The sequence below is a fragment of the Labrus bergylta genome, chromosome 9 (assembly GCF_963930695.1).
Source record: "Labrus bergylta chromosome 9, fLabBer1.1, whole genome shotgun sequence".
In the NCBI taxonomy this organism is placed as follows: Eukaryota; Metazoa; Chordata; class Actinopteri; order Labriformes; family Labridae; genus Labrus; species Labrus bergylta.
In genome coordinates, this window is record NC_089203.1 from 28878716 (window position 1) to 28893254 (window position 14539).

General features: G+C 42.2%; 1 protein-coding gene across 2 annotated transcripts in view; it reads left to right on the forward strand.

Annotated features, from left to right (window-relative positions):
• The first annotated feature begins 598 nt into the window (after positions 1–598).
• pdgfc (platelet derived growth factor c) overlaps positions 599–14539 on the forward strand; it is a 55447-nt gene continuing 41506 nt past the window's right edge. For both annotated transcript variants that reach the window (XM_020645090.3, XM_020645091.3), the window contains exon 1: positions 599–1367. In XM_020645090.3, the coding sequence (XP_020500746.1) occupies positions 1190–1367 (178 nt within the window). In that variant the 5' untranslated portion in view covers positions 599–1189. The remainder of the gene's footprint in view (positions 1368–14539) is intronic.

The following is a 14539-nucleotide window of genomic DNA, read 5'->3' on the forward strand; positions in this document are numbered from 1 at the left end:
TCCCATCACCTGGAGTGTGATCACATTATACTCCCTTTTCAGTTTTTCTCTTGTGTCGTTTATTATTAGAGAGCTTTCTTATTCTGACAAGATAGAAAAAAAATCCACTTTTTCATATTGACCTGAACATGCTCATTAGAAGTCTTCTTATCTTGTATTTGAGAGTCAAAGGTTATCCTTGTCTTCTTCTCTTGGATGTGTCTGCCGACACATCTCATCATCTTATGTGTTAAAACTCAGCTTTTACCTTGAACATGAGACACATTCAGCCATGTCATATTTGTCTTGTCCTATTATTTCATCTCTTGCTTGTTCAAGGCTATTCTTCTATTGTGGAATAAGCAGTTGATCTTAGAGCTTCATATGATGTGTTTCAAGTTTGTCTTCATCATGCATTGTGCCGAGCTGCTTAACTTTTACCCAGTTTGGAGACACTTTGGGGGAAACTACTGGAAACATGTGAAACTGTTTACATCAACTTTGGCTGTATTTGTGCCTAAAAGTGAGTGAAACACCTCATTGGACGGAGCAGCAACGTAACAGTTAACATGCCGGGGAGTTTCCTTCCACGCTGGGGAAGTTCTTCTTTATGTACAGCACCTGTTGTGCCGTCAGTTGGCAGTCTCCAAAAACCCAACCCCTCTGCGCGCAGCGATATTTCATCTCAGACTCCACCAAGTTATGACTCGAGAGCTCGCCAGACAACAGAACTTGGTGTCGGTGTTGCGAATGGTTTGTGGGTACAGACTGTATCATGTTGCCGGACTCCCTCCACTGTCTGTGTGTGTGTGTGTGTGAATGTTAGAGCTTTTCGCTGTAATGCGTAAAGATCAGCGGGGATTTATGCAGACGGAGTCTACGCGCGCTTTAGTCAACATGCACATGTGCTTTTCTTACCACCACAGATGATATGCTCACATAAGGACGCTTTTCCAACTAACACCAGGATTAAAATCACTTCAAGGAAAACTTTGTTCCACTAAGTCTCCAACTTTCTGAGAACCAACAGGTGCGCTCCTCCTTTGCGCAGAAGCGGCAGGTCTGGAAGCCTTGGAAGTGGATTGAGGGTGCAATAAATTATACTTTTTCCTCCCCCATGGACTGGTGGTTATGATTATGTGGATTCTACTCTGCGTGTATCCTCTCCAAATGTGCCCCAAACAGCACCGCTGTCCCGTAAACGACGCACATGTGTGGTGATACAGGACCGTCCTGTCTACAGCGCTTTGTGATCGCCAACCACCACTCCATCCAAATGATCCTTTCATTACTACTCCTGCTTGCATCGCTTCTCCAACAGTATGGCTCGGAAGCTGAATCAAGTCATGTCAGCAAGTTTCACCTTCCAAGTGTAAAGGAGCAGAACGGTGAGTGTGTAACATTTACATTAAGCATAAACTTGGGGTGCAACATAAAAAAAAAATGCTTATTCCTGCATTTCGTTTGAGTTCACATCTTGCTTGAGTTTAAAGTGCGATGAATGAGAGCGTTTCATTGCAGTTGAAACTACATTATCCAGGGTAGGAAGTGCAAAATTACCTTTTACCTTTAAAGTGTACACCCGTGTATGTTTAAGGGGGGAAAACCCTCTGAAATTCCAGGTCCCCCGGGAGAACTTTTCCCTCTGATCATAAAAAAGGGCTCCATTCATGCAGCAGCAGCAGTGGCTCCGGGCGATGTAATTTGCTTTCCCTCTCAACTGAACTGAACTGAGCCGAGCTGAGCTGAGCTGAGCTGAGCTGAGCTATACTCTCAGACTCAGAAATTAAGAGTTGTCGATGTTTAATGTAACATTCATGTTAGTGTCACTTGATGGTTCATCTCCCCTGAGTTAAACAATCATCCTCCCATGCTTTCCTGCAAAAGCAGTTGTGCACTCAAGTTGTTGTTGTGGTGTGTGTCTGTGTGTGTGAGACATATGACATCTCTTTGAAGCTAAAACACGATTTTTGATTTCCAGTCATGCACTTCATACATTCACTGCAACTGTTGGATTTCTCAACACTTTGCAATCCACAGATTTTCATATTTTTACTCACATTCTCTCTCTCTCTCTCTGCTCCCCCCCACCCCCCCCCCCCCCAACCCCCCCCCACCCCCCCCAAAAAAAATATTGGTATTTGTTTCGTTTTTATGTCACTGCCATGGCACTAGGGAAAGTTTTCTTTAAATGTGTCTGAATAATCCTGGAAGGGATGGGCCGTGTTGAAAGACCAGACACAAAAACAAAGATTCATTCATTCACTTCCAATAATTGAATGACAATAAAGTTGCCAACCTTTGCACCTTTGAGTGACTTGTAACAAATCCACTGCATGCTTTAGTCCAGTGGTGAAGACCCCTGCAAGACCCACATGAACAAAGTGATCCCTGTCAAACACAAAAAGCAGATGTCATTGTAACCTGTAATTCTAAATGTGGCTGAATATTACCCTGATACTTTGGAGTTAGGAAACATGTTTCTTTCTTTGCACAGTTTTATCCACAGACCGTTGAATAGACTCTCTACCGTTTAGTGTGTTGCCTTTTTTTTTGTCAATATGTTGAAGTCAACTTCTGACAACCTCAGAACAGGCAGAGCCTCACGCCCCCACTGGGGTCTTTGGTGCCCGGTTTAGGGAGACCCAGTCCCCAGGTTGGGAACAAATGCTTTAGTCAATGGGCCTAGGCATGAAAACTGAACTTATTAAGATTTAAACACAACATATCTGTAATCAATAGCTCTATTGTTGGTTGATATAATACTGGTTTTATTGCTATTTTTTGGCTGTTCTCCTCCAATGTCCCTTTCTTTGTGTTTTAAGCTCCTTTATTAATCAAAGAGACCCATCCTATGACCTCTAGCCCACCTTTTAATCCGTGTTATTAAAATGGTCCAGATGTCCTTTTAACCCCCTTTGAGAAGCAAAGTGCATCAGGTGTCTTCTTGATTTATTAAAATGCTTAAAACATAAAGACATTGCTTAAAGTTAATTTCCAATTTCTTAAAAGTTGTTAATGACTTATCTGATCTCTGAAGCATTGATTAAGCAAACAGAATACAGTATTGGACACATTGGCAGATTTACAGGACAACATAAAGAGTCAGCAGGACCTCACAGAGTACAGTTCAAAGTCACAGCATGCCCGTATCCTGCAGATGTTGCAGTGCTCAAAACTTCATTCATTACCCCGTTCCTCTACAGCCGCTGGCTTCGACTGGCCTTGTGTGAGGACACGCAGCGTTGACTTCACTACAGTAACAGTGAGGGCTGGGAAATCAGAGCCTCCCGCCGGGATCTCCAGGTTTAATCAGGACGGCTGAGAAAGGAAAACAACGGGGAGGAGGAGGAGGAAGGGAGAGGGGTGAAGGAGAGGGAGAGGGAGGGGGGGGGGGGATGTTAAACTGTCAAAGAACTCTTTAAAACAGCGGTCACACATTGGCTGAGGGTGAAGCCGGCTCGGCCGTCTGTAACCTTTGACTGGGCTGCTCACTGTTCTGGCACGCTTGATTGCTGATGCTCTGTGAGACAATTTGATATCGATCTGAGGCGGGCGAGAGAGCCAGAACCTGTCTGGCATGTTTAGTAGCAGTTGCCTGGAGAGTTACGGTCCCCAGTCGTATTAAACTTGGCAAGCGGCTGCTGATGACTCCATAAGATATCACAGGGGGCTTTTCTCCCATAGAGGGGCCGGCGATGTGCGGGGTAAACCATCTGTCACCGTAAATGATTTAGACAAAAGGCTGAAAAAGGCTCAGCGAATGGGTTTGAACTCTAAAGTGTAAATGTAAAGTTTTGTGGTCATAAATAATGTGAACGTTTCCTTCCTCCATCACCGAGGCTTTCGTTACAATAACATGTCTGGCACGACATTTTTACATGTGTTCACCACATGGCGATTAGATTTCATGGTTAATAAGGAAAAACTTTGGCTACAAATGACATCTGCATATGCACTAATGAAATATGGTTGAAAGCAGACGCCATTTTTTCTCCGACCACAACCGCAATCTTTAGCTAGGTCTACAATTTTCTTGTGAGAAAATGTCTCTTTCTCATAATTACTGTACAAGGGAAGTTTTTGTATTTTAGGACTCAGGGATCATGTGTTCATGATGTTCATGACCATGTACAACATATTGATATTAAAAGGGGAAAAGTTGACTCATTTCCATTTGGGCGGCCGAGAAATGTTCTACGTGGATAGTGCACTGATTTAGCAGCTGTGGTACAAACGTAGCTCGAAGGCTGTCTTCTTAAACTTCTTCTTTTACTTAAGAATATTTATCGTCAACCAGTTTAAGTGTGGATTAAGCTCTGCATGGGTTTGAACTAGAGATCTGATCCAATTCACATGTACTGATACCAAACTAATAATGCTATTGTTGTTGTTGTTGTTGTTGTAATGTGTGAGGTAAACCCGGCATTGCATTGCATTGTGCTGGCTTCACATACAAACAGGAAGCAGAAACAACTGTCAGGTTTTTCAAATTAAATATTTTAAACTGAAGTGTAAGTAAGTAATTTTGGTCATGAAGAAGGAGCTGTTCTGTTTTCTCTGTGTGTCGTCATGCAGACCATTTGTGTACACTTCTTCTCTTCAGAGTGAGACTGTGCGAGGCTGAGTGTGTTTAAAGCGCTCAACCATCTTTCTTGACCTGTGACGTTGATCGACACCGCCAGTCCGATATCCGATACGTAAATTACATCAAGATTGGACCCGATATCGATATTAGATCGGATCGGTCCCATCTCTAGTTTGAACATCTGCTACTTTAGCTGCAGACAGTGCTGAGAGTGATCTCTCAGTTGGACAAATTTTATGGCACCATTTCTAAATAATCCGAGTCATCGTTTCGTCCATGAAAGATTCAACAAAAAAACATGCTGCAATAGGCCAATAACAATACCGCTTTGATGATATTAGCCCGCTAATATCAGACGATCAACAATCCTTTGCTATCTTTTGCAAAAGACTTAAGTTCATTAAACGATTCAAACCAAACAAGTGTGATATTTAACATCTTTATGAAAGTTTTTGGAAGCGGACATTTTTTTTTTTTAAGGTAGTGTTCTTGTTTCCTAAATCTAACACGAGTAACGAGGACCTGAACCACAGAGAGCACCAGGTTTCTTCATGGTAGCTTTTGGAAAATAAATACAATGTGCATGTACCTGATAGGTTAGTAAGAGAGCTGTGATTTGTTGTGAAAATACAGGTCTTATAATGTGCCTGTCTGATGTACTCCTCTTTTTATAGTCTGTTCAGTCAGTGTTTTCCTCCCTGTTAAGCAAATAGACTCAGACAGACTTATCATAATAAAAGTATAGCTGCACCCTGTCTTCAAGCCTATAAATAAACAGCGGTATAAATGTGTTCCATTATACTAAGATGGACTTTCTTCATACTCCGGTGTTTCCATTAGACTGTGATTTGCTAGCAGTGACCATCCTTATAAAACACTACACATCCAGATCAAGATTCATCTCAGCTTCCCCTATCACACAGATCACCTCAGGGTTGGTCTGACTGTACTTAATCGCTCACCTAGCCCACCCATAAACACAGGCTCAGGTCTTATAAGAAGAATCCGGCTGCAGATATTAGTAGGGGGATGCGGATTACCTGCATATATTCTCACAAATACACTCCCTAGCCCCCCCTCCGAGTGCTGCTCAAGGAAGGTATGCAACGTGCAAGACCTGCCAATGATTACAGAGGCGGCTGTTCCGCTAAAGATTACGAGATTATGGGAGGAAAAATGGGGTCGTAGGGGTCACAGGCCCGTGCGGACCATGTGTAGTTTTCCTCGTCTACATACATACATGAAAGGTTGAAGATATAGAGGTGCATTGTGTATTCATTAGGATATGATGCAGACAAGAAAGCAGTTAGGACTTTGAGGCAGGAAAGAGAGTGGGTGGCCTTGTAATGACTGTTTCAGGTGTAGTTCATTCATTCTGGGATCACTGAGAACTGTTGTTACTCACACACTCTCAAAGTGGACCTGTTAGTCATTAATGGGTTCCTCAGTTAGTTAAAGTCAGGGTTGGTAATTTCCTCCAGATCCACTTTTTAAGATTGTGGTTGAAATTGTCTTTAGGTCCTGACAGAAATTAATAACTCATGTTCTCTGAAAAGGGAACGAGGAAAATCCGTCATCTGTAGCAGTTAACTTCAACCAATGTCTGCCATGAGGTACCAATCTGATGAACCAATCACACGCCTCCCTGTCTCCCTGCTCGCTCTCTACCTCTTGCGTGCTCTAGCCCACACTCAGAGCGCGTCACCGATGACTTTAGGAGTTTATACTGTGAGTTTACTGACCGCTGAATGAGACATGAGACGACGTAGTTTCTACACAGAGATGAGCTGAGGTCCACTTCTGGAGGGACGGCGCTCGTTCATGTAAGTGAGGGGGCGTGGCTTTAGAGGGAGCACAGAGGGGAGGGGGTGCAGACGGAGCACTGAGGGAATGTTACTTTCAAAATCATGCTAGATTTTGAAAATTACCAACCCTGTCTTTAAAGGTCCTGTGGGGAACTTAAAGTCTGTCTTGACTTTGGTGACCCCTGTAGACAAAATGGTATTTCTTCCAGATATGTTAAAATCGAGATTCTTAAAATCGATTCTAGCTATTTAACTCAGTAGAATGCCAAATGGATCAGCAAGAAATCCAGTCAGCCTCACAGATGACTTGAGTAGATCCTGAAGTATACTAATTCAAAAATAGAATTTGAATCATGAATCCAGAATCCTTTAGAATCCAAAATAATAAAAATAATAACCCTAACCCTGGGAAAAAAATAAAAAATGTCGTCCTGCTTTTTCTAAACATTTTATAGTATCACTCATCATGGTTTACTCTCTGTGACAAATAAGGTTGTTTCTCTAGCGTGCTCGTCTGACAGCTTCCCCAGGGCAGTGGAAACAGGCACTGAAAACTACGATATAGAAAATCAGTCATTCGTGACACGGACGCTCTCATTTGCTTTCATCACGTCATGTCAAACAGAGGCAGCACTTTGAGTTTCAGTCTGTTTCATAACCAGCTAAAGGCTCCTCACAGGGGCTCTGAGTAAACAACAGTAACTGTTAGGAAAGATAATCTAACATTAGATAAGATTTATGGATCTCTCAGTGAGACTACAGCAATAATAGTGTTCATTATATAAATAATATCAAGAGGAAGAGGGAAATACTAATAACAATTACAACTACTGATAATAAAAATAAAAGCTAAACATTAGAATTATGATTATTATTATTATTATTTTCAAAGCTTCATTTTTGGGCTTTTAGTGTCTTTATTGGAGAGACAGGACAGGGGATAGAGTCAGAATTCAGGGAGAGAGAGGGAGAGGGGGAATGACAGGTGGGAAAGGAGCCACAGGTTGGATTCATACCAGGTCCGCCTGCCTGCCCTTGAGGACTTTAGCCTCTGTACATGAGGCGTGCGCACTAACCACGAGGCTACCAGCACCCCTTGATGATAGTTATACACATCATCCTCATTAAGGTTGAAGGTATTCATGAAAGAGCTGGGTCTTTAGCTTTCTCTTAAAGGTGCAAAGGGACTCTGCAGAGTGAATGGAGTTTGGAAGTTAGTTGGAATCTAGTTAACGTCTTAGGACCCTGTTGTGAAGATGCCTGTCATTGGCAGAGCGTAGTGGGCGGGAGGGAGTGTAGACCTGGATGGGAGCGTTTAGGTAAGGAGGAGCCGTTGCAGCAGAGTCTCTGTACTTTTCACTTAAGAAGCCAGGCAAAATAGTTTCTTGAGCTGTGCTACGTTGGTTTCTCAGCATCCCTACAGTCTGTAACCCTACAGTTGTGTCCTCACTCAAACGTTGTTGGCCTGAGCGTTGAATGCCTCAGCACTAATGACCCCTGTCACTCATTTACACCATGGGAGTGAATGGAAGACGATGCTACAGCACTCATCGTCGACTCATTTTTTGTACGGCCTATTCGGTTTGGCTGCTGCTCTAAGTTCCACCAAAATTCAAAACATTCAATTGTAAGTTATTTGAAGAATAATTTTCTCATCTTAATTCCATAAAAAAGGGAGAGCTAAGCCCTGCTAGCCCATTTATACTCAGCCATGCACGGACAAACTGCATCATACATTTAGTCCAGAGGCTTGAATGTGTCTGGAATATTGTCAAACAGGAATGTACTACAGTGGTAAAAGTAAAGCGTTCTCGTCCACTCTGCTAGTCTGACATATTTAGATCCAAAGTTTTTCTTTCATACAAAGTCTGGCACCTTTCACATCACATCGGCATCTGAAGTTTCACTCCTCATCCGGTTTTCTTTCAAATCCCTCCTGACGACACCAAACATAAAGATTTATAGAGCTTTATCCGTTGTATGTTCAAGCCTCGATCACTGGCGGCTACAAGTGTGGCCAGCTGGCGTTCAAGTTTCCAACTGTGTTTTTGTAAGTGGTTTCCATCGTGCTTAACTCGCTGTCTTAATTCAAAAGTACGATACGTCTTTTAAAACCAGCGAAACACAACTGGCCACTCCATTCGTTCTTTAACACAGGTCAGATGTTTCCTGAGCCTGCGTCCCTGGGAAAGCTCGTTTCCAGCGAGAAGAGGCCGCACTTTGATGGATATGCCTGAATGAATGAATGCAGCACTATGCAGTTAATCATTGTAGTGGCCGGTGCAATTGAAGCCGGTATGCTTGGCTGAATTAAAACCATCAAAGAAAATGGACGGCTCGGATGCAGATTGAACTCGGCAGGAAGCGAAGAGGGCAACAATTACACCGAGTATATCACTTTAGTCTGATGGAAGGCGCATATTTTAAAAGAGGAGCATTATTTCTCATTTTCTCCTGGAAGTCAAGCTACTATTTCATGGGATCAGCTAACTGGTTTCAGCTGCATGTCTACCTCAGAAGTCACTTTACACATCAGTCCCCATGTAAACATTCAGTAAAGGTAAGAAAAAAAAAAACTGAATCTACAGTTATGATTTTTCCAAGATATAAGAACCCTCCACCCCCGAATACAGGAAGGTCTATGTCTTCTGGAGTTTTTCCCCCTTCAACATCTCACTCCAGAGAGGGGGGGGGGACCCGGGATAACACTGTCTATGTTTCCCCTGTCAGCACTATTTGAACTTTGAGTGCTGTATTTGGCAAGCAAAGCATGCCACCGCCTGCCTGCTGTTTGTCATTTCAGGCAGCGAGAGCACCCACCGTCTCTCTCCCACCTCCTCAATCAGCCGAGGGAGTTTCCCGAAAGGATCTGGGTCACAGGTTTAAGCTCTACCGGAGGAGAAAAAGTTTCCCAGCAGACACCGAGTCTGTCTGGGTCGGCTGAATGGTGAACTTTTCTTTGTTTGCAGTCAATGCTTTGGTCGGTGACGGCTTAATGAAGTAACACCCAAGTCCCCCCAAAAAACAGGATTATTGTGTCGCTATCTTAATATTTGTACAAGTAAAATATTCAGTGTTTTTTGTGTCCCACAAACTCTTGTACATTTCCAGCTCTGTAGGTGCTCACTCCTCTGCTTTGTCCTCCAGCTGGTCAATAATTTTGCTTTGCACACCCTGATTGTAGAAGTGACTGCCAGAGTGCCCTGGAGTCAGACACTTAACCCAGAGCTACTACTCGGCAACTAACCGAAGGTCAGTGGGTGTACCTGCAGCTCCGAGGTGTGTCAGAAAGTGTCTGAATGGAAAGCAGGGTGTTGGTGAGGAAAACACACTCATGCTCAGCAAATATAGCCTGGATATATAAAAGCCCTTCAGTAATATCTTTTATGTGGTCTTCCTCCTCCTTATCAGTTTTGGCTCCTGTAGTGGTTTCTTTGTCCGGCCCTCCGTCAGCTGCACTCCAATAAGAAACCCACTTTCTGAAATATTCCCAGTGTGCAGATAAGGATAGTCAGCGTGGCAATATCATCTCAAGTGTTTGGGTTCTGACGCTTTTTCATTGGAAACGCAAAGTGCTGAAAGCCACCATGTCATTGGCAGCTGTAAAGATTTTATATCATCCCTTTTTCTCACAAGAAAAAAATAAACACACATAGCTCTTCTCTATTATGCTTCTTTTTTTTTCTTATCGTCGAGATGAAATTACTCAAATTGAAAGACGATTTGGTTTCCTAAGCGGAAGGACTTGGTGAATGTTATCAGCTGTTTCTGCACAATGACTCGAGTAGCTGCAGTGTGACCAGCTGGCACAGAGCAAAGCAGCTCCACATAAAACAGACTGAATAAAAAAGGAGGCAGAAAGAAAAATGAGCGATTTTGAGAGTCGAGTGCATGCCTTTGAGACTCCCAGAGCAGAAAAACTGAACTGTATATAAATTTAGACTTCTAAACAAGGAACTGTAAATAGTCCCCGCGCTGACATTGATTCTGACGTGCGGAGGAAAAAGTCTGTCTGCTGCAGTCTAAACATGAAGGGTGGAGTCTGTCTGCCTTAAGTCAAGGTTGCTTGTCAGAGCAAATACCTGTCTTTCACTGTGAGTTAGCATTGTTTCCTCTGCTCACTTTACCTTTCTACTTTTACTTTTTTTACCGCTCTGACCTCCAGCTTTACTGCTCGCTCTGACATTGCTGTTTCAGGTCAACAACACGTCTACAAAGGAAGGCGGGATCACTATTTTAACAGGTCTGAAGGACTTTAGAAAACACAGCAGGCTATCCTCATCTGAGTCACGATGCAGGATTGAACCCAACGCACTCCTCAAGATCAAATTCAGCAGATGTCAGATTTCTACGGAAGCCGATTGCTGTCACAACAGTAAAAAAATTATTAGTATCACATAATTGACAGTTTAACAAACGATATTTTTACACCTCATTCACAATAACCCCCAGTTCTCACATAGTCCGTACACGAGGCGGTCTTTAAAGACTAGTAATGCTTAGTTAAATCCTGGTTGTATATATTCCCATTCTTAGTTTTGATATTTTTAGTGCTCATTTACTTTGTATTTAATATTATATTGTGTTTAAATTTGCTAATATTGTGTTTTTTGCTAATATTGTGTGTTTGTATAACCTGCTGCTGTAACGCCACAATTTCCCAGTTTGGGATCAATAAAGTAACTCTATTCTATGATATTCTATTCTATTCTGTTGGCGCCACAAAGCAGAGCAAAGTGGCGCTGGTGGCACAATCCGGAGCTCGCAGTGGAAACACAATAATTGACCAGAGTGTCTTTATAGAAATGTCAGTGTTTGACGGTGGAGCAGTGGCTCAGTAAATAAGATCGTGTCAATAGTTACTGATTGGTGTTTCTGGTCTTGGGTGAAAGAATTCCCCCTGGTTGGCAGCTCTATGCTTCCATGCCTTTCCTGTTGTATTCAGGGTTTTGGAAGAGCCGCTTGCATTAAACCAAGCAGGCCAAGGCAAGCCATTGAATTAATCCCCTCAACTATGTGGTTTAAAAAAAAAAAAAAAACTGAAGGTATGAAAAAGAAACGACGAGCCCTGAAAGATTGTTTGATCTGCTATAAAAGCTGGCAGGAATAATTATCATTCTTTGTTACACAACTGATTCCCTCTTAAACAGAAGCTTCCATTGATAGAGAGTTGGATTTGACCTGAGGCTGTGAGGGTTTGAGACTCTGCCAGTATATCACTGCTTTTTTTAAAAAAAACCTTGGTTGTCCTGTGGGCATTGTTTTCGTCTCACGGCGATCTGAATTCCAACGGGCTAAAAAGACTTGGCAGCGAGATGAGTTGACCTTGGATTCCGTCTCTGGAGGGCATGTCTGCATAGTTTGGCAGATGTCATCACCTCCCATCAGAGAGGTATTTCAAAGTGTCCTGTTATGACTCCGGTCTTCAATTCGCTGGGATTCACGGGGCATCACCTTGCAGTTTGATTGACAGGGAGCTTGACCCAGATCAAGTGCTGAAGAATCCCACAGCTGTGTCTTTTATGGGGAAAAGGAGAAAAGGCTTAAAAATAGGACGGATAAAAGTGGTTCAATCTCCAAAAGACTCATAAATCAAGCACTTTATATTTCAATGAAAATGGATTGCAAAATTATATGTTCAAGAATAATTAATTAACGATCTTATAAGTGGTGATTTTCTTCATTAAAAATCCCCTGATGGCCCCGTGTCCACCTAGCATTTTGTTTCTGTGCAGAAAATAGTTTGCTGTGCACTTGGGAGCTCTTGCATGAAGCGTTTGTGCGCTGAGAAGACAAGCGCTGCACGTCTGTCCTGTCTCTATGACAACAGTCTGTTGACATCGACCGCTGTATGGCTGACACTGCTCCGTTACTTTTTACTGCATGTTTTATTTCCCGATCAGACACGGAGCAAAGAGGATGTGGGTACAAGACACGATATGTAGGCGGAGAAACTACAGGGAATGTCATACATTTGGAAAAGAGCGCTGATGACATCAACAGCGCCTTTCTGAAAAGTTGAAATATGTTCAACTTGAGTGCTCAGAGCGACTGCACAAAAAAGGCAGAGCACTCAGAAAAATTATGATGGCTGCTGGTCTTTTTGTCCGGGCGACCGCCTACTACTGCAAACGCTCTCTGCTCATTGAACAAAACGCTCAGAAAGTGGACACGGGCCTTAGTCATGTAAGATTCTTCTTCCATTTGTGGAAAATAGAAGTTAATTATTGTGAAAATTAGCAAAATAAAGAAAAGAAAACATTTCATTATTCTAACCTTTAAATGACCCAAAGGTTTTGCTCTCTGCTTCCTCCTGTTCAACTTTAATCAATGAAAAAATGCCTTTAGGTTGCATTTCACTATTTCGTCCAAGAGTTTCCCAGTTACCCTGTAAACATGTAACCACAGTCTTTGATGGCAGAAACCGTCTTCGGTGTCACAGTGTTAAAAAACCCCGTCCCTGTAGGCAGAAAACAAACTCAGCTGCTTTCATTAAGACCTGGAGCGTTCTGCATGTGTGAAATCGAGATACTGGATTCATCAGATGCAGCAGAGACATTTCATGGTTATCAAGCACCGTCATTAGTGATGCTAATTTTAGAAAGCAGCAGGGAGAGCGACTGATGCATGAGAAGCCTCGTACAGATTGGGATGCATATTAAAAACCTCTTTGTGGATGTGATGAGAAGTCATATTTTGAGCAGTGAAACAGAGAATTAAATGAAGTTGTGACTCCAGTTAGAGCATTAAACTGAAATGAAACATTATTGTGCACATTAAAAGTGTTGGCTATATTTAGAGAAGATATGAGGTATTTGTGGAAAAGGCTTGAGGATTATCTTAGTCAATAACACAATGAAGGACAAAACACAGTATCGTAATCTGTGCAGTTATTAAATGGATTTATTTCATACTACTGCTGAGGTTTGTGTTGTAAACTGTTTTAATTTACGGGGTTGTGCATTCTTGTCAGGTCAAACTTTGACCTGTGTTTTCTGTCTCATTTCATATATTTGCAAATATCAATCTGGATTTGTATAATTGCAAACCGTAACACTTCAAATATCAAGCCAGTCAAAGCGATATGAGCCTTTAATAACTTTCAAAAAGAGCTTGTGCACAGCAAAGATAGGAAAGACTTTAAAACTTTAAATTTACACCGGATAAGAATATTTAAATGTGCACAAATTTAGGATCTCAACACATTCAAAAAAATAAATTAAAATAACTTATTTAATCTTGCTTGCTTTATAAGACAGCCCATCCTTACCAGCCTGCTGCTCTGTCTGGGATTTTAGATCCCCAAACTCATGGGGGCCTCTAATAGAGAGCTGCCTTTAGTTGTCAAAATGTGCAGCAACACAAGGCCAGTAAACGGGACCAGGCTTAAAAATTGGGATGGGCTTTTATTTGAAGATTTACGGTATGTTTTTTAAATATCAGATTAGTACCACCATGTATCATAATGCCTCTAAGATGGTCTAAATGAGGTGTCTGTTTTTGGCGAGTAAGCCAGTTGATGCTTAATCCACTCCCATAATCAATAACGCCCAACAACGTGACCTGGTTCCTCTTCTCTGAAACAGTAGCGGTCACAGCAATATATAATATATAATGGTTGAAACTTCTTTGGCAAAACAAAGAGCTGATTTAGAGTAAGTTGTCAGTTGAAGATAAACATCAACAAAGTGATGCTTGTAGAAAGACCGCTGAGGTACTTGGTCTTGGTTATCCACTTAATGGTCATAGTAGTGTGCATATGAGGTCAGGGATGCTGTGACACTGGGCTTGTTTGACAGGGTGGTTTGGGCTGAAGGTCATGTATGCATAGTAAATGTAAATCTTAACTGAAAGGCCTTTCTCCTCCGTTCATTGCTCATATATCACCCTGTGCATCCCTGCAGTGCATCATCACTCAAACAGCCATGCCCTCCAAAGATCATAAGGAGACGTTCTCCCCTTTGCTTTCAGTTCCCATTACCTTCAATACTCAGAATACCAACCCATAAGTCATGCATGTCCACGGAAATCAAACCAGCACTGTGTCTTCTTAATGTGCCATCGGAGGAGAGTGAGAAAAGAACCAGGAGCTATTAAATGGAGGATGTGAAATATCCCAGCTCTCATGCATTTAGGAGGGGGGAAATAAAACACACACCTGTCCCAG